General features: G+C 41.8%; 2 protein-coding genes across 4 annotated transcripts; one reads left to right on the top strand and one right to left on the bottom strand.

Annotated features, from left to right (window-relative positions):
- Positions 1–220: 220 nt before the first annotated feature.
- On the top strand, positions 221–5243 carry LOC117563757 (uncharacterized). Of its 3 annotated transcripts, none has more exons than XM_034242279.2 (6): positions 221–443; positions 1292–1491; positions 2376–2393; positions 2640–2856; positions 4240–4483; positions 4580–5243. In XM_034242279.2, exons 1-6 carry the CDS (start codon positions 257–259, stop codon positions 4695–4697), a joined length of 984 nt encoding a protein of 327 aa, XP_034098170.1. In that variant the 5' UTR covers positions 221–256; the 3' UTR covers positions 4698–5243. The 3 variants fall into 3 exon arrangements, with proteins under 3 accessions (XP_034098170.1, XP_034098155.1, XP_034098163.1); XM_034242264.2 differs by having other exon boundaries at positions 2640–2928; XM_034242272.2 differs by lacking the exon at positions 2376–2393 and having other exon boundaries at positions 222–443; positions 2640–2928.
- A 1551-nt stretch (positions 5244–6794) lies between these two features.
- On the bottom strand, positions 6795–27835 carry LOC117563597 (dmX-like protein 2). The gene is made up of 15 exons (XM_034241989.2): positions 27592–27835; positions 23398–23615; positions 21291–21439; positions 14105–21217; positions 12282–13331; positions 11988–12212; positions 11554–11919; positions 9992–10256; positions 9798–9882; positions 9460–9729; positions 9308–9377; positions 9160–9234; positions 8927–9060; positions 8045–8128; positions 6795–7975 (listed from the first exon to the last, which is right to left on the bottom strand). Exons 1-15 carry the CDS (start codon positions 27676–27678, stop codon positions 7775–7777), a joined length of 10392 nt encoding a protein of 3463 aa, XP_034097880.1. The 5' UTR covers positions 27679–27835; the 3' UTR covers positions 6795–7774.
- Positions 27836–27894: the final 59 nt, after the last annotated feature.

Raw genomic sequence — 27894 nt, 5'->3', positions numbered from 1 at the left:
CTTTCATTTCTATCTGCGATCTGTGTTTGTGTGATCGAGCGACTCAGCGAAGCATATAAAAGCCATGGCAGAAGCGTTTCCATGTTTCAGTTGCTTCCAAATTTTCGTGCACTCTTCAAGTCGACTTAATTTTCTTTGATTTTGATTTTGTCGTTTCTTTTTTTTTTCTTTTGCTAAAATTTGTTTTTTTTTGTGTGTGTGTGTGTGTGTGAATCGTTAAAAGATATATCATATATATATAAATCGAAACACTAAGATGTCTTATATCGGCAACGCATCGGATTTGGAGTGTGAAAAGAACGAGTTCCCGAGGCCGCAACGTCCGACGGGCATCGTTACCAAAATGGCCGCCCACAAGCTTTCGTCGGAGCCGAAGTGGGCCGACAAACGAGAGGATGATTCCGATTCCGAGGTCTCCTCGCCCGATAATTTCCTAACCAAAGGTGCCCACTCAAAAGTCAAATTTATTAGTACTATCTTTTTGAACTCAGCAATGAATTGAGCTACAGCTATTAAATTTAGTTTATAAAGTAGCTTAATCAATTGCAATTGAAATTCACTAAAGAGTTCATTGCAAATTTACAATATTTTCAAAGTTATCTAAAGATAAGAATTTGTCTAATTCTAATAATTGCATGGTTAATGTGTAAAAAAAAAAAATGTGCGAGGATGATTCTGATTCCGAAGTCTCTTCGCCTGATAATTTCCTAACCAAAGGTCGAAAATCCAATTCTAAATACTATCCATATGTATTTTTGACCTATTTGAACTCAGCAATGGATTGAGCTACAGTTATCAAATTTATCTTAACAAGTAGCTTAATCAATTGTAATTTAAATTCACTAAAGAATTCATTGCAAATTTACAATATTTTCCAAGTTAATTTCAATAATTGCATGGTTAAAGTGTAACAAAGAATAGTGGGAGGATGATTCCGATTCCGAAGTCTCCTCGCCTGATAATTTCCTAACCAAAGGTGCCCAGGCGAAAATCCAACTTTAAGTACTATCCATATGTATTTTTGACCTTTTTGAACTCAGCAATGGATTGAGCTACAGTTATCAAATTTTTCTTAACAAGTCGCTCAATCAATTGTAATTGAAATTCACTAAAGAGTTCATTGGCTTTTTATAATATTTTCCAAGATAATTCCAATAATTGCATGGTTAAAGTGTAAAAAAGTACTATAACTGTAGCATCATCAACTAGAACTAGCAAAAAATCCATCATATAGTGTACTAACTGTATTAAAATCAAACAAAACAAAAACAAACTTCATCACAACTTACAGGCGCCTTTCTACTGACACCATCCTATGAACTATCCATGGAACGAGCTGCTCTAATTTGTGAAAAAATGAGTTTCAAGGGATGTTTCAGCTTGACGAAAACGGCTACAGGAATTCTGTTTAAATTCTCACATCCAGATGACTATCAGGCGGTGTTCAAGAAGGGATTCCACAAAGTGACCGGTGCACGTTTCTATCGCAAAGTAAGTTTATTATTTTCCTCCTTCTCCCACACACACACAAATCATTTACACTTTCCTGAAGGTCGCTTTAAAATGGGTACGAAATTTCAACATGAAATGTACTAAGATGAAATTAGAGTAGATCTTATGTGTAGTTTTTAAGATATTCCTCTTTCAATAGTATAAAGTTATATTACTTGAGGAATCTAGGATATTCTAATAAATACTATCCTTATATCGAAAATGTATTGATATTGTAGCTTCAAAACTTAAATAAGAAAGTTAGGAATAGCTATAGAAGTTAATATTAGTAAGATTTCAATTGGGAAGTTAAATAAATTGTATGCCTTTGTCGATTAGAAATAAATAAAATAAAATAGGATTGCTATAGACATAAGAATTCTAGGATAGAATTCTTTAAGCGATTTAAATAGTTATTAATTGAAACTTAATTAAAAAAAAAACTTAAGATCAACAATCTTACCGAAAATTTCATAAAGATTTCCCACTTATTTATAATCATACTTATTTATAATTGCTACTAAAATTTGAAACGATTTAAATAGTTGATTGAATAAAAAAACTTAAGATTAACAATCTTACGAATTCACTCGAAGTAAAGTAAAGAAATCTCTGAAATATTTGTTTTTAAAAAGAAAAAGAAATTCAAATTAAATTAAGACCCTACCCCATATGCAATAAGGTAATAAGGTAAATGAACGATCTATGTTTGTGTAAAATAACTATTCCAAAATTTGTAGAGTATAATCAAGTAGTTGTAGCTTAGTCTAACCCTCCTTGTAGTAGCGCTCATTCTGTCCAGGCACCATCATCCAAATATGAATATGTGTTTAGTATGAGATTGTCTGAAATCTGAAACTTGAATCTTTCCCACATTTTTGCAGCAAACATTCTCGCGCAGTGTGAGTACAATATTGGCAAAGACATAAACCGAGAATATCGCCAACATCATCACCATCCCAAAAAAAAAAAAACAAAAAACAAAAAAACAAATCAATTCATTCAACTGTAACCAAAAATCATAGTAGAGAAACGTTTTGCCATTCAAATGTGATTTGTGTACACTAATCTCTCTCTCTTTTCTCCTCTCTCTTTCTCTCTTTGGTTTACTGAGACTATTTTCCACTATTTTCATAATTTCCACATAGATTGCCATACCGTGTCGACCAAGAAAAACATTCACGCTCTACGTGCTCGATGTGCCCGAGGATTTGCCTGTGGAGGACATCAGGCATGCGATGTACAAGTTCGATTCGGTTGTCGAGGTTGTCCGATTGCACATCTATTCGAGTCCCAGCTTGGCCAGCAGCAGCAGCAGCGGAGGCATCTCCGGCAGCGTCGGCCTGGACAAGGGAGGCGTTGAAGGTGAGCAGCAGCTGACGGGCATCAGCAGCAGCCAGACTCAAATGCAAACCCTACGTCGCGCCGCCATACGAAGTAATATCCCAACAGCCAATATTCCACATCCACAACTATCCTTTTATCATATATCATATATCACATATATCGATTCCTATTATCCCGAAAACTAAGCAATTTTCATAATAATAATATAAAAAATATTTTCCTTTTCTTTACAATTTCTCTCCGAAAACTTTTCTTTTCTCCGAACTAACTAAAACTCTCAATTTATGCTCTTGATTTCTTTTGTGGAAGCAATTTATATAGTAGGTTTCGATATATAATATATTTCCCTTTCCTTTACTATCGGTTCCATTACTATCGGTTCCATTACTATCGATTCCTTACCCGAAAACTTTCCTTTTTTCTCAACTAACTGGAACTATCAATTTATTTGATTGATTTCTTTTGTGTAAGCAATTTGGATAATAGGTTGCGATATAACATATAGTGATATATTTTTCCATTTCCTATTATATATATCGACTTCCCTATTTGTCCCCGAAAACTTATTTGCTTAAACTAAAGTTCCCAATTTAATTGCTTGATTATTTTGAGTGTCAGTAATATTCGATTTTTTGTTAATATGTTTCAATATATAAGACACATAATATATTTTTCATTCCTTTACTATCGATTTCATTAGTATCGATTCCTATTTATCCCCGAAAATATATTTGTTTGATTATAATACACACAATATATTTTCCATACCTTCACTATCGATTCCCATTTGTCCCCGAAAACTTATCTTTTCTCTAAATTACCTAAAACTCTGAATTGAATTGCTTGATTTCTTTTGTGTCAGTAATTATTAATAGGTTCTTATATAATATATGTATATTCTTTACTATATATCTATTCCAATTCCTAACTAAAACAATCAATTTATTTTCTTTATTATTTTGATTTGATTTTTCACCAATATGTTTTGATAGATAATACACATATGTATATTTCTTTTACTTTCCTTTACTATATAATCGATTTTCCGATTTGTCCCTGAAGACTTCTTTGCGCTAAACTCTAACTTAAACTCTCAATGCTTGATTTCTTAGTATATATTTAATATATTTTCCTTTCCTTTCCTATATATCGATTCCTATTCTTAACTAACTTTAAATTTATTGGCTTGATTAATAAGTTTCGATATAGTACACATAAAAATATGTTTTTCCTATATCGATTCCTATTTGTTCCCTGAAAACTTCTTTGCACTCTATACTAGATTTATTTGCATGTAAGCAGTAAGCAGTATTAGTTTATTCGCTAATAGGTTAATCGATATAGTATTTCGAATATATGAATTTGATTTGAAATTGTATTATGCACATTTCCGGTGGATAGGCAGCAGTGCCAAGAGCGTTATCGGAGGAGGCGGCGGAGGGGTCGGAATTGTGGCGGATGCGATTGAGAAATCGGAGCGTCCGGAACGTCGTGAGCTGCCGCCAGCTGTTATACGCATCACACTGGCCTCGATGGATGAGTACAACATACTGCTGCAGAACGGTCTCAATTTCTACGATGCCACATTCTTTCCCACCGAGGCGAACATCTCCCTAAAAGGCGCCAAGATCGACTACAAGCGTCGGTAAGCAACAACTTCCTTTCCCATTCTCTTTGCTCTCTGTGTCTGTGTCTCTGTCTAACTACGTTCTCTATCTCTATCTCTGTCTCTGTCTGGCAGCATGCTTGATGGCTCGATACCGGGGCGTGTGCGCGAACTTTTGCCCGTATTCGATGCAGCTGGCTTCTGCAAGCTGCCACCGCCCACTAGCAAGCTAATTAAGCCACCGAGGTCATAAGTCAAAACGGCAAAAAAAAACGTTGATGATGATCATGATGATGATGATGATGACAACCCCACATGTTCCGGCTAGCTAAGCAAAAAAAAACAATTCTGTAGACGGATGGAATCGACAACAACAACAACAACTACATCTATAATCATATAATAATAATTCCTCTTTTGGCTAAACAAAAACAAACAAAATAATTCCATTTTCCAAACTCTTTTTTTTTTTTTTGTTTTTTTTTCTTTTGCTCTATTATCATTAAAGGCCCATAAAAGGCTTAGCGTCTAATTTGTTTGATTGTCTAACAATAATAAAAAACAACAACAACAACAGAAAAAAACAAAAATGAAGAAAAATACTATACAAAAAACAAAAAAAAAAAAGCAAAAATTAAGAAAAACACTTTTCAAACGGCAAACGGAAATGAACCGTCAAAAACTAATTCAATTAAATCGTTTTCAAGCCTTAACCCCAAAAAAAAACAACTATCTATGTAATTCCACCCACGCTTCTCACACAAATATCATACCTATATATGGAAACGAATTGAAAATATATATCCAAAGAGATATTTGATTTTGGCTGGGGCGGGAGGGCTTGAGGGCGCACGGGGCGTATGAAAAATGTGTGTGAAGTAAATAAAACACTGCTATTTCTGTGAACAACAGAAACAAACCAAATTTAACGGGATTTTTGCTGGTTTCTTTTCTCTATGTTTCGTTTTACAAAAGCAATGTGCCAGCGATCAACTAACATAAAGGAATATGCAAAAAAAAAAACCGTTATGTAGTTCTGCTTCTGTCGCACTGCTATTTCAACGTTCACAGCTGTGCGTATAAGAGGAAACACGATCAAGGATAATTCAGATAGATGATGATCGTGCTATAAATATGATGCTCATAAATCTTAAATCTTAAATATAAAGTATAAAGAAAAAGTACTTACCGCAGATGCTCTTGGCATTCCCATCTATGTACTATATAAAGAAGTTTCCTTAGATGATATAGGGATGTGATGAAGCATGATTTTTATGTTAATGCAAATTCTTTGAAGCACATTTTTGTGTTAAATGTTTAAGCATGATTTCCATGTGAGTTGAAATTGTTTAAGGCACATGTTTATAAAATGTTTCAGCATGATTTCCTTTAACATGTTTGTGTTAAATGTTTCGATAGATTCGTGTTTATGATTGCTCTAAAAAGAAAGATGTGTTAAGACATAAGATCAAATAAAACAAATGAAAGAGAGAGATGATATAATCCAACAGATACAACAAAACATATAGCGTAACATAAATCAGACACAAACACAATTATCATATAATATCAAATTTGAATACAGTTTCCGTTAGGCTTAGCAATTAACTCACTTCCTCTTGAATAACTTGAAATGTAGCATTAATACAAATTTAAATTTTAAATCAATTACTGAACATTTTTACCAACCAAAATGTTGGATAATTTATTATTTATGTATTTTAGTTTTCTTTTTGAAATCGGCGAATTTATTTCAACTTAAAATTGATGAGTCAGAATGAAATACTTAAAAAGAATGATATAGGGGCATTTCTTTGTAATTTGCAGTGAAAACAACTTAAAACTGAAACAATTCGATTAGCACTACATTTAGAACTAAGATTGTTCTTAGGAACTATTTTAATTTTAAGATAAAATTTATTTTCGTTCACATTCGTTCATTTTTTTAATTATCTGAAAGCCGAAAAATAATTCCAAAATCATTCTCAGCTCTAATTAACGTTCTACTCAAGAGCTATACGATTAATTTTTACTCAAAACATAAAAAAAAATATTTTGGTATATATTTTTTTTTACTTTTAATTTACGCTAGAGATGGGTAATTATATACATAACTGAATATAAAATAAACAAATATATAATAAAATATTATATTATATACATAACTAAATATGAAATAAATGAAAACTAATCAGTTTCGGAAATGCTGAATTACTTGCGATTACACTAATTTGGAATATACAAATATACCTACCTCCAAAAATTCCGTTTATCAGATCTAAAATACGTATGTAAGTAGTATTCGATAAATCGTGGAAGAAGTGGAAACACAAATCGTGTGTGTATGTTGTTGTAATACTTTTCGTTTTGTTGTTTATTTTGCACTTTATTTAGGTAATTGATTTAGGTATACATAGATCTTGATTGATTTAACAGACAAAATAGTTGCACAAAGTAAGTATGTATATATATATTTAACACAAAGACATACACACACATATGCATATGCATATGCATATAATAGATTGTGTGTGTGTGTTGTATATAGAATATATAGAATATGTATTCCGAATAAGCATATCATTTATATCTCATACTGCAGAATGTCTTGTATATAATAATTAATAATTGATTTAAAGCATATAAGTAGTATGTATACATCGCTCGATCTGTGCAGATATATATCTACATCCGATCTAAGTATATGTATGTTTTTTTTTTTCTTGTTTTATATGTATAGGTATATAGTAATCATATAAGTAGTATTGTATTGTATGTATATAGTCTGTTTAGGAAATACTCATAGAATATAAACGAATTCGTTTTCGCACAATTTTTGTTGTAGTTGCATTTCGTTTTTTTGTTGTTGGAAAAGGCGACGAAAGAATATATAAAGATAAAGATAAGATATATATATATATGTGTGTATATATACTATATATATATATATATATCGCATGTATGCATATAATAATGAAATATAATAATCAACGTTTAACAAACAAAAAAAAAATATATATGGAGTAATAAAATACACACACGTGTGCACACACACACACACAACACACACTCCTCACACACACACAGATCACACACTCTCTTTCTCTCTCTGGCACACGTGCTACAATTTACATAAAGTTGGGGGGACAAACAGGACAACGAGAGACGTGGCAAACGGAGACGCGAACGTGGAGACGCGGAAAAAACAAAATACACACACACGGACACAATCAATGCACACACAATTAATGCTTAATTAGTTACATCATAATGTTCTTTTTGTTTGTTTTGCTGCCGCTGTAGCTGCTGTAGCTGCTGCTATTTCTTTGTTTAATACACTGAGTGCACAATGTTGTCCTTCTCGACGAGCAGGCGCACCTTCATGCAGCCATCGGAGCCGCAGGAGAAGAGACGTCCAAATGGATCCACATACACCTGACTGACTCCTTGGCCAGTGTGCTTGAAGAAACCATTTTTGGCATGTTCGTGGGGGAACGTATTGATTAGCATAAACTGATTCATATCCCAGATCTGTAATTGAAAATGATCGAAGATGTAATATGTGGAAGAAATGTGGAGTCTCAAGTTTTAAGAACTCACCTTGATGTCGCCTTCAATGGAGCCGGTGACAAAGAATTCCTCGTGGGGATCAAGTGCAATACACTTGATGGTGCTATCGTGAGCCTGTTGGAAGAAATTAACGTGTTTTTTTAATTTGAATTAAAGTTTAAATATATTTTATATATGGGTAATTCTCTGGTGAGAATCTGCAATCAAGTTCTAGCTGCTTTGGTACACAATCTGGTATATTTTGACCTTTTTCGAATGTAGTACTACGGTATCAATATATTTTTGGTATATTTTAGCATTATTCGGTATGTAATTCTATATATTTTCACCTCAATGGTATATTTCGATTGTAGCATTTTATCGATATACCAAATATGACCTTCGGTATATTTTATTATTTGCTCGTTTGGTATATTTTCTTGACATGGTATATTTCGAGTGTAGTACTTCATTGATATACCAAATATGACCGTTGGTGTAATTCAGTATTTTTTTCTATATTATTCGGTATTTGCTTGCTTTTATTTAAAATGGGTAGCAAGCACACTCAACTCTAGATTTCTTACTTCTTTCTTTTACAGTATATATTTTGAATGTACTACTTCATCGATATACCAAATATAGCCTTCGGTATATCTTAGTATAAATTCTCATAGCTTTGGATTAGCACTAAGAATGATTTTGAAATTGTTTTTATGTTTTAATTGAATTGAATGAATGTATTCATATGGAAACCAAAAAATTAAAGAATTTGTATTTTATCGTAAGACAGAAAAACGTTTCTAAAATCAATCTTAGCTATCTAAATTGATTGCTAATCCAGAGCTGCAAGAATAAACTTTACTTATTATCCAAAATTGCCTCAAGAGACATTTTTTGCCAGAGTTTTCTCCCCACTTCGAAGAGACTCACCTGATAGCGATGTCGCAGTGTGCGTTGACGCACATCAAAGACGCAAACATCGCCGCGTTTGCCACATGAAATGAGCACCTGATGCTGTGGCGCAAAGACCAGACACGAAGAACCCTGATCGTGACAGGTGAAGGCTGCACAGAGAGAGGGAGAAAGTGAATTACAATTCATGAATTTCTTTTCTGAAGCAGAGCACAGAGTTAATACCTCAGTCTTTAGCAAACAAAACTTACCAGACACACAGGACTTCTTATGCGGCAACAGAGTGTCCCAAATATTGATGTTTTTGTTCTCAGAACTTTGACCAGCTGCGAAGGGAGAAGAATCAATTTACATTAGTCAAGGGAATCCTGAAGTGGTGTAAACATCGCTTTAACTTACCGCTGGCTAGCAAACTGCAAGAGCCAAGGAATACGAAATCGGAGAGCGCTTTATTGTGGCACTGATAGGTCTGCAAAGGTGAAATGGAATGCATTAGAAGATCATCCAGAAGAAGATTGTAAGCTTAGGGAGATGCTACTAGTACTACTCACAATGAAGGGTCGATTGTTTTGGGAGGCGATGCCCGCCTGCCACAAACTCAGATTGCCATCGCCATCGCCGACGCCAAATTTGTTGCCCTGCTCGGAGAAGCGACAGCGCGTCACCTTGGCAAAGGTGCCCGAGGTGCGGGGACAGCAAACCGGCTGCTGATGTCCCCATTCCCAGATCTGCACCGAGCCATCTTGGCCGCCGGTCAAATACAGCGGCATCAAGGGATGTGCGCTCATCCGCTTCACATTGTCCACCTTGTGACGCAGCACCTGGAAGCAAGGGAACAACGAAGGTTATAATGAGGGGAAGGAAAGAAAGAATACGGGAGTAAACTCACCATAGATGTGCCGCGTCCCGACTGCGAAGCGCTTTGCGTGCTCACCGTAGCTTCACTGTACGTGGAGCCAGCTCCAAATTGAGCTCTAGATGGAGAGAGAGAGAAAGTAAAAGATTAGCAATTACAGAAAAGGAAATAAGTTGATCACAAATGGGGAGGGGAGGAATAGAATAGGGAGAATGGAGAACACTCACTGCTCCTGCGACTGGATGATGAGGAAGGCGGAACTGTTGGTGTCCGCATCCTTGGACAGATTCATCATATCATAGTCACACTCATCCTCATACCAATTGGGCGATTCCAGCAGCAGCGAAATATCGAATTCCTGAATCTCGCGCGGATTCGCGAACGCAATCATTGAGGAGCTGTTGTTCTTCAGGCAGAACGTGAGTATCGATTCATGATCCTTGTGTATGATCCGAATGTGATCGGTATTCTCGTTCGTTGAATGCGATTGACCTAAAAGCAAATATCAAAAAGACAGAGACGAGCGATATTGATAGAGAGAGGGAAAGAGAGAGTGAAGTCGACGAATGCACAAAATAGTGTGAGAGCGAGAGAGAACGAGAGCGAGCGAGCGAGACACAGAAAGAGAGGGAGAGAGAGAGAGATAGGCAATCATTAGCATGCAGTTTTCTCGCAAACAATTTCATTTTCCACTACTCTAATTGTTGTTTTTATGTGTGTGTGTGTGTGTGTGAATTAGAAATGAAGGCAATTTGTTGTTGTAGTTGTTGTTCTGTTTCGCTAACAAGTGTGACCAAATTAAATAAATATGTATGGGTGCATGCAATGTATGTGTATGTGTGTGTTTGTGTGTGTGTGTGTGAGGTGCAGTATACAAATTAAATAAATTCCATTAGTGTGTGTGTTTCTTCGCTGTCGCAGGCAGAATACTTTATTCTTTTATACTTTTGTTTCTTCTTAAGCTTAAACTTAAAAACTGTTCAACTGTGTTGCATACTGTTATTGTTGTTGTTCTTGTTCTTGTTGTTTGTGCATGTTAACTAGTGTGTGAGCATTGCATTTGTGTGTTCTCTGTGTGCTGTGTATAGCGCGCGTGTGTGCGTGTGCGTGTTTGTGTGTGTGTTGCATGTACAGCTACAGCTACAGCTACTGCTACGTTCACATTGACATTGACAATTTTCGTGTTTGACTTAGAAAATAATACAACTTGTTTTCTTGTGCAATTGCAATCTTATATATACATACATACATCAAATTGTACATACATACGTATTTACATTGCTTTCAAACAAGGTGGCGCCAAACAAGCAAAGCAAAGCAGTGCTGCAAAGCAAAGCAGTGTTTCCACTGCTGCTGGGTCACACTGGCCAGCTGCACTGCGTTAAGCAGTGCTACAATACTGTCAAGCAGTGCAACACTGCTTAACTTGCCCGCGCCATTTAAAAAATTGTTCTAAAGAAAATATATATATATATGTGTGTGTGTTGTGTTCTGTGTTTGCGTGTGTGTGTGTAAAGTGTCCAAACCAAAAAAAAAAACCAAAATTAAAACTAATTAAAGAAATACCATAATGGCGAACAACTAAGGTGCAAGTTATGCTACTTATCTCATACAATACAAAAAAAAAAGAATAAGGAAAACAACAACCAAAAAATAATAATAAAAAAAATACTTGCAAATCGTGTAAAACTAATTAAGGAAAGAAAAAATAAACGGGCAAAAAACTCGCGACGAGAAAAAAAAACTCAATTGCAACAGCAACAAATAAGAATGAAAAATGAATACCGACCTTCATCGGTTTCGTTGTCGTGCTGATGATGCTGGTTATGATGCGAGCTGCGCGTGCTCGCGTCCGAGCTCTTGCCAAAGATGCTCTTGATGAAGACCTCCTGTGTCGGCTCCTGGCGCACCAAATAGTTCCACAGCCGACGAATGGGACCCGCCGCCGAGCCCGAAATGAACGGTGTGTTGTCCTTGTTCAGCAGCGAACGATACTTGTGAATGGCGAGGCCATTGATGCCGCTTTCCGCATAACAGCCGGGTATATAATGTCGGGATGGGGGACCACGACTGATCAGATCGTTCAGTGCGAACTCCTGCCAGCGATTCAAGGTGCGCAGCACCTCATGCGACAGTGGACTGATCACAGGCAGATCTGTTTGAATGGTAATGAGTGATTAATAAAGATCGACTGATCTCTCTCTCTCTCTGTCTTTCCCTTACCTTGCAATTCGATGCCGGCGACTTTGACAAACTCTTGGATCTTGTGTGTGCTGTTCTTGATGAGCGCCAAGCGCAATATACTCCACGAGTAGGACATGGGATTGGCGTGCTCGGTATTGTCTTTGGATTTCAATTGTGAGCGACTCACATTGACATCATCATCATCATCTTCCTCCTCCTCGCCGTCCGATTCATGCGAATCATCCGTATCGTATTCATCGCAATCTGCAAGAGAAGCTCGTGGTGAATAATTCAATTCGTTAGGATGAAAATGAGATAGAGAGGGACCGCTACCTGTATTGGTGGGCTTGGCCAGGAAGTAGGAGAGCATCGATGTCTCCGGGGGCATAAATTGTTCGCGATACGTCGGCTTGTCCTCCTTCATGTTGCTCGATGTGCTGTTCTGACTGAAGCTCCCCAGTATCTTCATGTTGAGCTTCATCCGTTGCTTCGTTATCGATGTCACCGTATTCCACACACTGTTCTCATCCTCTGGCTCGCCTCCCGCGACCAAAGCCTGCGACTGCACCTGCGTTTGCTGAGGCTGTGCAGCTGGCTTGATGAGGAGCTTCTTCATTCCGCCGCCAAAGAGCGTGGACCAAGTGTCGTTGGAGAACTGTTGACCGCTCAGGCGATACAACAGACGACTGTCACAGGTGGACAGCGAGTAGATGAACAACGCCATGTAGGTGGACACAAAGGACTCGAGCAACAGCACATTCAACTTGGGCACATCCTCGTCCTTTTCGCGTGCCAGAAGCGCTCGCAGATTGGTGACACCCGGCCACTTGGATGGGGTGGTGCAAATGCCCGCGGGCTCATCGGTGGAATACTTGCGACGACGATTGAAGGCATTGCGACTGCCAACAAGATAACTGCACTCGAACGATGAATTGATCTTGGCAATGTTCTCGATCCCTGGGCTGGGGTAGCCATTGAAGCTGGCATTGTTCACCACAAAACTCTCCGAATCGCACAGCGATTGATAGATGCAACTGGACAACGCAACGGCCAAATCGCGCAGCACAAAGATCTCGCTCAGCGCGCTCGTTTCGATGCCGGGGAATGGCAGCAGTTTGATGATGCTCTGCAGCATGTCGACTGTCTGCGATTGCAGATACTTGATGGGATCCGCAATCACCGTCTTGTTGCCCGCCACACATGCACTCAACAGCGGCAGGGTGGTGGGGAAGGGCAACGGGCTGAGCAGCTGCTGTTGCGTCTTCTCCTGCTGCAGCTCCTGCAGCAATAATACTAATTCCATGCGCACCGAGGCCAAGCCGCCGCCGCTGGCGCCGTGCAGCGAACAGTAGCTCAGCAGTGTTCGCAACAATGTCTCGTTGGCTGCAAAGGATAGAGAAGTTATTATATATTTCAAAATTAGGTCCGATGATGGTAAGAAAAAAAAACTCTAGCTCTTTCCTCACAGGAATGCACTGCTTATGCAAGCACTGCTTGCTCAACAGCTAACCGTTATGGTAATGCACAGGACAGTGCGTGCGTACAAAAGCTAAAAGCTACAACACAACTTTACTGCTTGCAATACGAATATCAATTTGTTGCTTTAGTTTTTTCAATAATGCCGGAAATCTCATAAGCTATGTTATGTAAAAAAAAATGCAGTCAATGAGTAAATACTATAAATATACATATGTAGGTGTTGTAGCAGTAACAGTTTCTACTCTTAATGATTTACTGACTGTGCGAATCCGCCTTCATAAAAACTAAAAGTTAATTAGATAATTATGGGGAAAAAGGTTGAAATGACTCATTTATCCTATACTGAGCTGCAATATTTACTTTTACTGAGAATTTGCAATCAATTGTAGTTTCTATGTGACAGCCTATAATGATGTGTAGGATGATAAAGCTTTGTAACTATTCCAAACAAACAACATTAAATAAATGCCTGTAAAAATGAGGTAAGCAAATCGATTAAGCTGAATTTGCGGTTTGCACACATTTGAGAAAATCACGTTTAGGTTAAAGGTAACAATTTACCAATGACAATGATGACAGTCAGACAGAAAAATAGCCTAGAAAACTACTCCTTTAACATGTTCAGCTCGCATCTATTCCTAGTTTGAATCCCAATTCCAATTCCAATCCCAACTCACCTTTAAGCCAACGCTTGCGTTTGGCCGCCCGCATCACCTTGGCCTCAAAGTCCTGCTTGTCCTGCATGAGGATCTCATGCAGTGTCGGTCGCTCCGTGCTCGGATATATGCTGGCATTCATGTCCTTATCCTTGGCATCGCCAGCATCCGGATCGTTGGCATCGTTCGTTTGCTCCGAGCTGCAATAGTTGCACAACTGCTTGAGAGCCTCCACCTCACGCTCCAGCCACATATAGAGCTGATAGCGCAATTGGCCGCCATCCACCTCGAAGCCGGTGGCCAGCGTTGACAGTTCCTCCATGAGGATCTTTAGGCAGGCGACAAACTTTAGCTGTTGCGCCATAATGTCCATTTTACAATCGCCATTCGATGATGATTTACCCAGATGATCCACTGCTGCTGCTGCTTCTGGTTGCGGTGTTGCAGCATCATTATTCCGATCAAGCTGACCATCGTCAGCATCTTCATCCTCATCCTCGTCCTCGTCATCCCATTTGATCTCAAACTTGGCCTCATTGGCACTGCTCGAGGCAACAGGCGCACTCCAATCGAATTGTTCCGCCTGGCTGGGCGACGACGTCTGCCATTGATCCATAATACCCGAGTTGATCAGCTCATCCTTGGCGCCCACCTGATGTTCCGAATCCGGTGCCTGACTGCCCGCCATGCTTGAGGCGGCGCCATCGTTGTCGCTAATCTTCATAGGCAGCTTGTTGAGCACCTCAAGCGCCAGGGCCGGACAACCGGACTTGAAATGTCCGTGCGCTGTGGTAAAGTACAATTGCCGCTCGATCGGTGTGATGGAGTCCTCCAGCTGCAGCTGTTTATCGCTTGCCGCATTCGCGGTGGCGTTCCTTGATTCGCCAGCATAGCTAAAACCAGAGAGCACCACATGTGCGATGCGTTTCTCCTGCGCCGATATCGCAATGTTCTGCCGGATGAGCAAGGGATGTGTGCGCAAATAGATGTAGAAATTGAATACATTCGGATTGGTGGCATGCGGCATCTCGGGACGCAACAAATCCTCCTCGCGATAGCTGCTATGCAGATTGCCGACACCATTGAGGAGCAGCGTATTCAAGCTGTCCTGATACTTCTTCAGATTCCAGTACGTCATGGAGCGCAAAAACGGATCGGGATGGGCACGCGTCAAGTCGCAACGTCCCGTATCGATATCGGTGCCCAAAATGTGATCGTTGAGCAGCCGATGATAGTAACAGCCCTCGGCATCGCCCTCGTACAGCCGAGCAATGATCAAGGCCAGCTGGAAATCCTCGAGCTTATTCATGCACACCTCGATGGCATCGTTGAGTGAATTGGCCAGCAGAAAGAAGGCGACCGCATGCTCGAATCGTTGTTTACCGAGCAGCACAAAAGCGTTCTTCAGCGCCGCCTTGCGCCAACGATCCTCAGCGAAATTGTTGCCAAAGAACGTGGTCATCTTCTCGTCCCGCTTCGAACGGAACAGACCCCAGACCAGGGATTTCTTCTTCATGGCCAGATAGTAGATGGCCGCATCGAGGGGATCCTGTTTCAGCTGATAGGCGCACTTGGCCAGCTTCTCGACGCAACGTCGCAGCGTATTGATGTTCTTCAGCCAATAGCCAACGCCCAGATCACGCAACGTGCCCCAACGCAAATCGCCCTTGGTGTAGCTGGGTATCAGATTCAGGAGCTCCTCCTCGCTCTCCGAGTGATAGGCCCACACAATGTTTGCAGTGCCGACGCCCTGGCGCTGGAATTGCGCCCGCTGCGCCAGCGGCAGGCAACGCAACAAGTACGTAAAGTGCTTCATCGCCAGCAAAAAGCGCAGTCCACAATCATCCAGCGAATCGGTCGCTTGCGCCTTGCCCGCCACACCGACGGCACCGCCGGCTGCTGCCTGACTCTTGCCAAGGTCGGCGGCAAACTTATCACTGAAGTCCGTATTGCAGGTGGCCACCGTATCGGCGAGGGCCAACAGATGCATCTGATCCAGCGACGACAGACCCGGCAGATGGGTGTGCGTCAGGAGACGCGACAACAGCTGTCCCTGACGTGGACCGAAATGCGATATCGATTGTTTCTCCGGCAGCGAGAGACGTCGCTCCTGACGCTTCTGTTCGCCATCGCTAAGCAGATCATCCAGATTGTCATCCGAGTTGTGCATATCGAAGAGCTCATCATAGTCCTTATCACTCTCGGCCGCATGCGGCGCCTTGCCACCCAGCTGCTCGCGATCCGCATTGAGGAGCACCCACAACGGCAGCGGCGGAATCGAGTTGATCTCCGCATAGTCCAACATCAGTTCCTCGGGTATTTGCGTTGTACTGCCCCGATGCTCGGCCTGTATATTGCTTGTGTCCGCCGTATAGCTAATGCTCAGCGTACGGGATCGCGACCAGCTGCGTTGCCTGGCACCAGCCGCACCTCCTCCGCCACCGCCGCCAGCTCCACCGCCGGTGCTGCCATCATCCTCGTGGGGCAAACCGCTGATGGCACTGTTCCCGGTGCCGCTCATGCAACGCACCAGATGCGCCAAGATCGCCTTGACCCAACGGATCTTGCCGCAATTGAGCAGCTCCATCAGCTGCTTGGGATGGTATTGCGGCAGCACGGGACACGCAATGCGCGACGCTTGAAACAGCCCAAAATCGGTCATATAATCATCATTAGCGGGCGCCTCATTCCCACCGCCACCGAAGCCATCCGAGTGCTGAACCCCACCGCCATTCATGTTGGCCATGCTGCTGTTGGCAGCCAAGCGACGTTTCTTGTCGTGCGACAAGAGTTGAAGATTGGCGGTGCTCACCTTGCTAATCAGCGGCATCGAGGCGACATTCTTCAGTCGCAGCTGCGTCGACTCGTTGGCCAACGAACGCAAATCCTCATCGCGTAAATTTCGCGTATCGGGCACATCGTCGCCCATTGTGTTCGATCCCTGAACGGACATAAAGTGAGCGCCATAATGGGGCTTCCACTGCGAATAGACGTGCATCTCCGAGTCCATGGCCACCACGAGAATGCCATCGCGCACCCAACTGATTTGCATTGGCAGCGGCGGCAAACCGTCGGCGGTCTGCAAATCAATCTGTCGCAACTTCATCCAACGTATCTCATCGACGAAATTCGGTTGAGCCAAGCTGCTGGCCTTCCTCAGGATGGGACGATTCACCGAACGTGATTCCTTCATTGCCTTTATGTTGGCCTGTGCAATATCCGAGCTAACAGGCGTATAGAGCAGTATTTTGCTACCGACGGCAACCGTTAAGATGTGCGAACCATCCTCCTTGGACACCCAATCCAATTGGACGAGATGCTTTTGCGTTAGCGGACACGTGTTGCCATTCTCCGCGATGCTCTTGCGCAACGATTGCAACGTACTAAAGCTGGGCACCGTCAGCAAACCCGAGACATTCGCCGACTGTTTGCCACCGCCAACGCCGCCGGTTGTCAACTCCGGTGTGGTTTCGCCACTGCGCGGTGAACGACTCTCCGGATCGTGGGCGAAATTGTGCAGCACCTGATTCAACCGTTGCTTCTTAGCGAGCAATCGACTGTCATGCAGATAGCTCAAGTCGATGCCATGTCCGATGTTGATGCGCGGCAAATGGACGTTCTTCAGGTGAATGGTATCTTCCAGTACCCATTCACTGCCTCCGGAACTTTCGCACTCGTAGATGGCCACACAGAGGTTGACGTAACGCGAGTCGGGATCACCGCGATTCGGACGCGTAAAACTCTTGCCATACTTGTAGGCACACGCAATGCGACCGGAGTACGCGGCACTGATGTTCAACGGCTGGCCGGGAATCTCGATCGCCGACTGCTGGATGCGACTGAACATCTTCCATTCGGACCAGTGATAGGCATCGGTGCCAATGGGTTCGCATTTCCAGAAGCGCGATATCGAATCGGAGCACGCGGTGACAATGATGTAAGGCGCAAAGCAGGCAGGATAAATGCTCGAGCTGCTCAAATGACCCGCAGCGGGCGAGGCGTGTATCACATCGACGCCTTCGGGCAGCGGCAACTCTTGGGTGCACACCTTCTTGGTGGTGATCGAAATGTGCGGTGCCTCGACTTGGGGACCAAAATGCTCGGCTCCGGTCAAAGTTTCGGCGCCCTGAGACATGCGACGCGGCTGCTGCTCTTGCTCCTCGGTCTCCTGCGTCAGATTGCTGTCCGGCACATACATTGCGGTCTCGGAGAGGAACGAACTTTGCTGCTTGGAGCTGATGACAATGCGCCACATGTGGATGGTGCTGCCGCGCAGCGTCTTCTCGATGTTCACAATGTAGAACGGTTCCTCAAAGTCCACATTCCGTTGCAAATCGACAATGGCATCCATGTCCGATTCAAGCAGTGCATTCATCTTCGGTTCCTCCAAATCGTGCGCATCAATCGAGACGGCACGTTGTCCGCCTGTGATCAATTGCGCCTGGAACACATGCAGAAATTGTGTGTTCTGCCAATCGTGTTTGGCATCCGATATTGCATCCAGCTGCAGTATGCAACCGGGACGTGCGGTCGACTGTTGTGAGACCACCTTGAGCTTGTCATGCAGCGCCGAACGTTGCGCTTTCAACGTGGACGAGGCATTCGAGATCATCGAGGACAACGAATGCGATTTGTGCAACGTATTCAAATTCTCCGAGCAACTGATCTCCGCCAGCAAAGTGCGTGCATCGATCACCGCCTGATAGACGCGCAAATTCTCCCCGTCGCTGGCCACAAAGCACGCCGACGGTGAGTTGCTGTAGCTGCCCAAGGTGGTGCTCGGCAACAGCGTGGGTATCCAGGCGACGTTGCTGAACGCTGATATCTCCGGCGAATTGATGCGCGCCAGCTCACTGACTCCACCCGAATGACACAACGGTCCGACGGAGTCGACACGCCACAATATGAGCTCCGAGCAAAAGCCCGTGGGCGTAAACACATCCTTGTTGTCCCCGCCATTGGCCGAACCCGTTGGGGAACCGGCGCCTCCAGCAATTCCGGCTCCTCCCATGGCTGAGCTGCCGGCAAGGGGTTGTTCGAAGGGCGACATCGGTGACTTGGCCTCGGAGTCGGGCAGATTGTGATGCGATGTGGAGACGAGCAGCGGCAATACCGGATGACAGGTGATGTCATTGACACGGAAACGATGTCCGGACGCACGGCTCACATGGCCGATGCTTAATACTTGTGTGAACTTCGTCTTGAAGGCGAACGTCAGCTGCCACAGATTGAGCGTGCCGTTCGAATGCTTCGTGACCATCGACACTGATGGCGACACATTCAGCGGAAGTGCTGACGCCGCTGTGGCGCCACCGCCAGCGGCACCCGAATCCTGTGAGCTGCTCGCTGCAGCGCTGCGTTCATTGGCATCGCCACCGTTATCGTCGTTATCCTCATCGGGTTGATCGACATCCGGCTGTTCGCCATCCTCGTCGTGTTCGTCGTGTTTGTCGAAATGCTGTTGATCGCTGCGCAACGAGTTCTGATCGCTGCTACCGCCGCCGCCTTTGTGGAACTCATCCTTGCTCCGCACATTGTTCGCAATGTCGCGGAAGGCCAACGGATGTGTGCCCGTATTGAAGAGACTAACCGTTGTCGACATCGACATGGCATCGCCCAGCGGAAATGCCGAAGGTATGCGTGTCGAGAACGACACCTGCGCCTGACGATACGAACCCGGATAGTAATCATCGAGCCACTCAATCACCCAGATCAAATAGCTGCCATCAACGGGATGGATGGCAAACAAGAGATCGGGACTCTGATGCCAATCGCGTAGCAGACACTCGATCTTATTGTCCAGCGAATCGACCAGTTGGGTGATCGGATGCTGTTGCTGTTGCTGCTGATCGTTGTTCAGCGAATTCTGTGATGTTGTATTCGACATGGAATTCAGCTGGAGTCCGGCCGCTGTCGCCGCCGTATGCTGTGAATACTTGCTAAACTCTTCGCCGCTGTCATCGACCGAAACCGATTTTGAATTGCGCATAAATTGTTTCTTATGATGTCCGACGGCTGCATCATCGGGTAGATCAACACCCGCTGCTGCTGCTGCTGTGGATCGTTCATGAACGTTGCCATTCTCCTCGTCAATCACCTTTTTGGTTAGCTCCTGGAGTATGGCCTCCGCTTGCAGCGTGAAATGCATCTCCTTGTTGTTCAGCCAGTGCAATATAAACACATTCTGATTGGTTGGATCCGATGTCTGCATCGACGGCACCAGCGGTATATCCGTTTCGGCATTGATCGACGCCGCCAAATGGAAATGCATGCCCGGCGTAACGCCCGACCCCTGAAAGCCATACGAATGGAAGTCATGCACGCTGCACGACGACGGCAGCGAAGGGATCGGTCCCTGATAGTTGCTGAAACTCGCCGGTGAGCTACCAAGACCTCCCATCCCTTGGCCACCTCCCGCAGCGCCTCCGCCACTTCCGGGACCACCGCCAGCGGAGCCGGGTCCATGAGGTCCACCGGGACCGATGTTCGCATTGGCGCCGGCCTTGATGTGACGACGCAAATGGAAACAGGTCTTCATGTGCTTGAGGCGCTGCATAAAGCGATGCTTGTGCCGATGCGTCCGAAACTTGGGATTCTGCGAGGCCAACGGATCGTATTGGGTCATATTGACCATGCCATCGTCCGGCAGCACCGTCTCAATCCAGATGCGGCAAATGTTGTCCAGACACGAGGTCACCAGCATATTGGCCACCGATCCCTTGGGCATATATTTGCTCGTCTTGCGCCACACAATGTTCGACACGGCGCGCGGATGTGCAATGTACACGTACGTAAAGTTGAGCTCACCGCCAGCGATGCCTCCGCTGCCATCGTGTGCACTCGTTGGTGCTCCTTGGGAAGCTGCTCCTGCTCCTGTTGTTGCATTGTTGGTGGTCGCAGCAGTGCTTGTGCTTTTGGCTGGGAAAAGCACCTGCTTGTTCTCGTACCAGATCTTGACTAGACGATCGTTGCGTCCGCAGGTGGCAAAGAGCGTGCCATCGGGACTAAATGCCATGTGGTAAATGGGTATCGCTGTTTGGCACGACCAAATGTTCTCCCACGTCGACACATCATCCGTTTGCCCCGCCGCCGGCGTTTTGGGCTCCTTGCTCTCCCCAATCTCGAACTTGACGCCTAAAAGAAAAAAAAATAGAGTTATTTGGTAAGTTAATTTGTATATGTTTTGGTATTCAAGCAGTCTGCTTACCAGTGTGCTCCTCTTCGGGCTGATGTGTGGGCGATTTGCTCTTCCAGAGCTGTATGTTGGTGCCACCGGTGAGCAGACGCGTGCCCTCCAGATTCCACGACAATGTCACCACATTCGAGTGGCTGGTAAACGAGCCCGTCTGCACCCATCTAAAGCGATCAAGAGAGCAAATTTACTGATCAGATTAGTGTGGGGAGTATAATGTGCATGTATGCAAAGTATAAAACAACAACTGTTGGCAAAAAGTAAGGAGTAAAGTTCAATCCTAACTTTACGGGCTTCAAATTTCGGGCTAGTTCTCTTATTCTTAAGTTGGCAAAACTATTAATGACATCAGAGCGAAATTTCTTGTCATTATCGGTAATATGTTTATCAAATTTTGCTAACGGAATGAAATTTTGGCTGCGGAAACGTTGAGGATGTTGCGGAAGGCCTTTTCTCGGAGAAAAATGTTTTTAAGTGGTACAAAGAATTTAAAGGGGGTCGGAAACGTGATGATGACTGACTTGGAACAATAGAACTATTGCTCAAAATTCGTCAATTACTGATATGATCGGAAAGAGACTATTTGGCATGTTTCGAGAATTTCAAAAAACATTGCCATAAGGGAATGAAATTAATTTAGAAGAATTAATAAAGAGTTTTGTTTACAAACATTTTTACTTTTTGCCCACGACAATCTCGTATTAATCTTTAATCTTTCCGTTCGGCGTAAAGAAATTAAAAAATTGCAATTTCATCGCTGACGATGTGCACTTTAATTGCTTGCAAAATGTTATCGACTACGACATATGAAAAGTATTTCGAAAGTACAACATTTAATATGTTTAGCTGCCTCAAACACACGACTCTGCCTAAACACGCTTTGTCATATCTAAGGCAATCATACTTAATATGAGTTACCTACCTACCCACCTCATTTTTGATGTCAATAGCCAGCTTTATTAGTCTCGAGCTCTCAACAAGTATTAAAGCCAGCTCGATACTCGATATAACATGGAGATTAAATTCGTTTTTGAATTGCATAACGCGCTCTTAAAATCGAATTATGAACGTAGTTTTAACACTCGTGCTTCGTTACGATTATTCTCTAAGTGACTCACTAAATTTTCATTAAAATGTGCACTTTTGATGGTTATGATATGTGATGTCATAAACAAATCAAATTAATTCTCTTACATATAAAAAATATTTTTAGCTAGGTTTCTTATTGCTCGACTTTTACGTTTTCACTCAGGAATATTAGTTTTTAATTTTGAACTACATAATCAAATGGCTAATATTATTAATAACATCTGGCAAGAGGTTCTTCTAAAAGCTGAGAAATTCTACTATTTATTTTTCCTATTTCCTCACGCTGTCATAATAACGAATTGAGAACATAATTTGGGTAAGCTCTTAATAATGACAAGGCGCTGTTTATCAGCTTGAGAGCATCACGAATAGTGATCGGGACAGGAAATAGTATAACGAGTTCGTAGTTAAGGAAATAGTGTAGCATATCCTCTGTGTATATCCTGACTCAGACTGAAATACCTTGAATCGCTGTGTCTAACAATCTTCTTCGCGGCTAGCATCCATCCATAATATGTGACTTCTAAGATAAAACCAACAACTACTCCACTAGTCTATACTCCCTCCCACTTAGGGGCAGCCCTAGCCCTGGGTTCTGCCTAAGATCTATTATAGATCGAGTTTTATCTTAGGAATATAGTTTTGAATTTTAAACTACATATAATCAAACGATTATTATTATTACAAATATTTTCGAAGGGTTTCTACTATATTGAAATTTCCTAACGATTTGAGAACATAATTTAACTTATTAAATGGTTTTTACGACTCGATTATCCTACTGTCGAACAATAATGTTGTTATTTTCATTATTATTTTATTGTAATAACGAATACGATTTCTTAAAGACTTCTTTAAAAGTTAATTGTTCTTTGCACCTATGTAATTCTCAAGGTATGTTAAATTCTGTTGCCATTATTCGTTGCACCTAATTCCCGAAGTGGGTTAAATTCTGCCGTCATCTTTCTTTGCACTTATTCTCGAAGTGGGTGGATCAATTCTCCCCTTATCATTCATCTTGTGCTGTACTCACCTGTAGTCGAGAAAGTGTGTGTTGTGCTTGCTCGACTCAATCACCGGCGTCGGCTCAAAAATGCATATCTTATTCTCATAAGCAGCCGCGATTTTGCCCGTATCGGTGCTGCAGTCCAAGGCGGAGATCTTCACATAGCCATGATTGGCGCCCGGTATGATTTGGACGCGTTCAAATGTGCTCGCCAGGATGACCACATTGCAGCCAGCCGCGTATGCCTAGAAAAATAATGAACCATACAACCACAATTAAATCTTATCAATTCATTCAGTTTTTGTTTGCTTATCTGTTTCGATTACGCTTATGATTTGGCAATAATGTGGCGAGGATTCAATGATGATTAGACCCTTCTTAATCTACACCTTGTCAGCTGATTTAATAAATATAATAGCTTGTGTTTTATTGACTACTAACTTATCGGGGCAAGAGGCATAAAAAAAATGTGTCATTATAATTATGATTATACAATAAACGTAACCATGGAGTTGGTTTAAATGCGATAAGCTAATAAAATCAAATGTCAATTGATGAATTCTCATATTATTGACACATTAATTCATTAGACATATTTAATATAATCACCTACAAATCGAAGAATCGAATAAAGATTGCATAATATAATAATTATTACGTATATTTATAATATGCCATCGATTGCTGGGCTAAAGCTATCTGTGATTGTACAGTTATTGATTATTTCATAAAGGTGAGGAATTAATGTGATGACAACGGTAATCTCAGTCACAACAGTTGATGGGATTTTAGTTGGACAATCGCAGGAATTACTTATCTACCAAAAAGGATTATGGGTGTTCATTTCGTTTTTCTCATTAATTCAAATGCATAAGGGAAGTAATATTGAGTATGTATAAAAGATATATAAATGAAAAGGCATCATCATCACATCATGACGATAATGTTAATTGCTTAAGTAAACATTGGAGACCTAGGTCAAGCTAGAAATTAGAAAGGTATTCTATGGAGAGACTGCAAAAACTGCTGGCATTTTTCCAGGACCCCCAAGAGAATAAGCTTACTGAGTCACAAATTGGGGTATACGAAAAATGTGTATGTAGATTAAATAACCCACTAGAATGTAGGCGTCAATTGCGGAACCTCAATTTAGTTTAGGAATTTTGAATTGATTCCGGATCGCACAGGAAAGAAAGGGTTTAAACAAACACATAATACCCTCATTTCTTTTCCTCCCTGAGCTAAGTCTGTTCAGCCTTTTTCTCCCGTACATTCTTCTACTTTTCTTTCCATACCATCATAAGTATGTCTTTCGGCTATCGCAATGGTGACGCCAATCAACGACAGTCTTATCTCTAAGTGAAAAGTGTGTGCAAAAAAACATTTGCCCAATTGTGCGGTTATTTTCTTCACAGAAATCAAATATACCCTGTACCCCATAGGGAGAGACAAATGGGACTATGCAATTCAAGTTAATATAGTATTATTAACTATAATCCATCAATCAATTTGATAATTCTACTTTCAGTTCTTTTGTCAACTATAAGTTGACATTGAAGAGATTAAGAAATTAAAAATAACTGAATTTTATAGATAAATAGTATTATTTTCTAATCCATCAATCACAATTGAAAATTTCTACTTTCTATAAATGAAAATTAACAAATAATATAGGGTATGCTGTTAGTTGAGAGTTAAAAATGAAGTTTAGATATAAATCAGATTTAATCCAGATTTGTTTGCCATTTTTTTTTACCCGCAATGCGAACTATTTATGGGACAGAATCGTGAGGAATTTCATAGAACTATTTAGATATTTTGCTAAAGCAATTTGTAGGGTATGCAGGTCGTTGAGCTTTTGTCAGTGCACAATGCAAAAAAAAAAAGAACAAAAAATGTCAACACAAAATTCCGCCGCGCCGCTGTCATAATATTTATTGCCATTGCAGGGTATTGTTTGCCTTTTGTGTGCTTTGATTTCGTTAGTTTTAACTAGAAAAATTAAGGTACACATTTTTTTGCTAGTTCTGGTTTTCTCTGATATGTACATTATCTCAAGTGTGTGTGTGAGATGGCGACGAAGGCGATTAAAAGGCGACAACAGCAAAACCAACAACAACAACAACAAGAACAACGATATCGCTGCGGACATTTCTTATTTGTGGCTGACGCAAAGCTGATTGCTATGATACTCTATTGGACTAACTTGGGGACATGCGACTCCCAACCACCAGCACGTCATGGCCAGATGGCGCCACTGTGTCTGCGTACGTGTGAATGTGTGTGTGTGTGTTTGTATCTGTTTGCCAATGTGATTGTGTGTGTGTGTGTATGTGTGTTTTGTCTATTTTCAAGTTCAAACTATGCCCGTGCCTCGTTGTTGTTGTTGTTGTGGCTGCTGTTAGCGGGCAGATAGAACATGTCGCAACGTGTTTATAAATATTATATGCAAATAATACATACATACACTCGAAGTCATACTAAATAATATAACAATTGAAATGATAGCATTTTAGTTAAATGAAAATGATGGGGTGGCAATAATGTCAACACAACGGGCGGCAGCAAGAAGAAGCAGCTCATTACAGAAAATAATGCAGATACATACACACACACATACCCGCACACACACCTACACACACAGCTGTTGGCTTTGCAAATGAATTTTTCACCAAAGGGTGTGCGTGTGTGTGTGTGTGTGCAGGGAACACGGGACACTTTTGTACTATAAGTTAATTATGCTTGTGGCTTTGGTAAATTACACACACACACACACACACACTTCGCGAGAAGAAGAAGAAAACAGACCTCAGGCGCTATAGCGGTAAACAAATATTAACGCAAACACAAAAACTGTGACTGCGACTGCGATAGGGGAGGGGGAGGGGGGATGTTGGCGGTTAGTAATTAATATTTGATATGTATGTACACACACATACACACAGGCACTTGCATATACAGCATGTATGCGATCATAAAAATAAACGACTCCAGTACACCCAATAAGCACCCCCCCTCCGCCCCCGCCCACATTCCCTTCTCGCGAGCACATTATAAATGCGTGCTCACGACAAAAAAAAACATTTTTTTTTTTTTGCAGCATTTTATGGGCCGTGTATAATTTATTTGTTATTGACGTTTGGTTCGTCTTTCCCAGCAACAAATAATAATTTGTCTCCTCTGCTTGTTAGGAATAGGATTTTTGCTGCAGGCAATAAATAATCTACACACACAAACACACACCTGCATCAACCTTATATATGTGTGTGTGTGTTAGTGTGTTTATCGAATTTAGGGCATCAAAGGCCATTTGACCAATCGAATGCTACACATACACACTCGCATACATTCGTATGTATCGCAATGCATGCGCGTGTGTATGTGTGAGTGCGTAAAGGCAACGTGAGAGGCTTGTTTACAGCCACACACACACACACATGCACACAACAACAGCCAGGCACTTGACCTTTAAATGTAATTAATAGCCCACAAACAAAAAAACATGTTAAATACACATTCGATTTCAAATGGAAAATTGTTGTAAGAAACAAACAAATTTACCCCTACTAAATAATACAAAAAACACAAAGTGCAAATGAAAAAACAAAAGTTCTCAAACTCATCATTCGCCTTTTGCTTTTGATTTAATTGACCACACAGCAGCAGCAGTAGCAGAGACAGCCAAGCATCACATTTATTTATATGTGCTCACACACACACACACACACACATTCGCACACATTCTCAGTATAAATGTACAAGTACGAATATGTAAATAAAAACATTAAAAAATCCCCCAGTGGCTGTGTTCTCTGATCGGAATTGGATATTCCAATTGGAATCGTTTTTTTTTTTTGCGGAACACCAAAATGCCAACCAATGTTGGAAAATGTGGTACATACTACACACTCACACACATAGTTTTGTGGGTACCCTTATAGTACCTAACGTCGTTAGTCGCCCACATACATACATACATAGCTTTGTATATATGTATTTGTACGTACATTATATACTTTTGCATGACTGTGTCGCCACTATTTTTCATAGTATGCGTGTGTATGATAGATGCGTGATAAAAACGAAAACGTACAACAAAAAAAACGTTAAAATCGAATAGAAATGATAGAACGAACAAAAAAATTGAATACTTGGTTGACTCGTTCAGGTACAGAGTATAGAGTAGAGAGTGTGTGTAAAATCGTAATATTGAATTCTTACTGTAAAAGGTATGCCTTCCACGGAGCCAATTGCGAAGCACCGGTCACCTGCATTGCAGGCACCGCTCAGTATTTGATGACAATTCATTATTGTGTTCTAATTGGATATCACATCACAGCGCACAAAGTAATATTCTTGGGTTCTTTGGTTTGGTTACTAGCACGATTTTTTCTTTGTAAAAACGACAACAAAGTGGAGTGACATTACATAAAAAATGTAGGCCAGATGGACGCTAGCCAGCGTGACCAGCGCGCGCGCATGTACGAAATGTACTACTTTTGCACCCACACTACGAATATACTG

Source organism: Drosophila albomicans, chromosome X (genome assembly GCF_009650485.2).
Source record: "Drosophila albomicans strain 15112-1751.03 chromosome X, ASM965048v2, whole genome shotgun sequence".
Taxonomy (NCBI): Eukaryota; Metazoa; Arthropoda; class Insecta; order Diptera; family Drosophilidae; genus Drosophila; species Drosophila albomicans.
The sequence above is the reverse complement of the archived record's forward strand: the minus strand, read 5'-3'. Positions and strand labels throughout refer to the sequence as shown.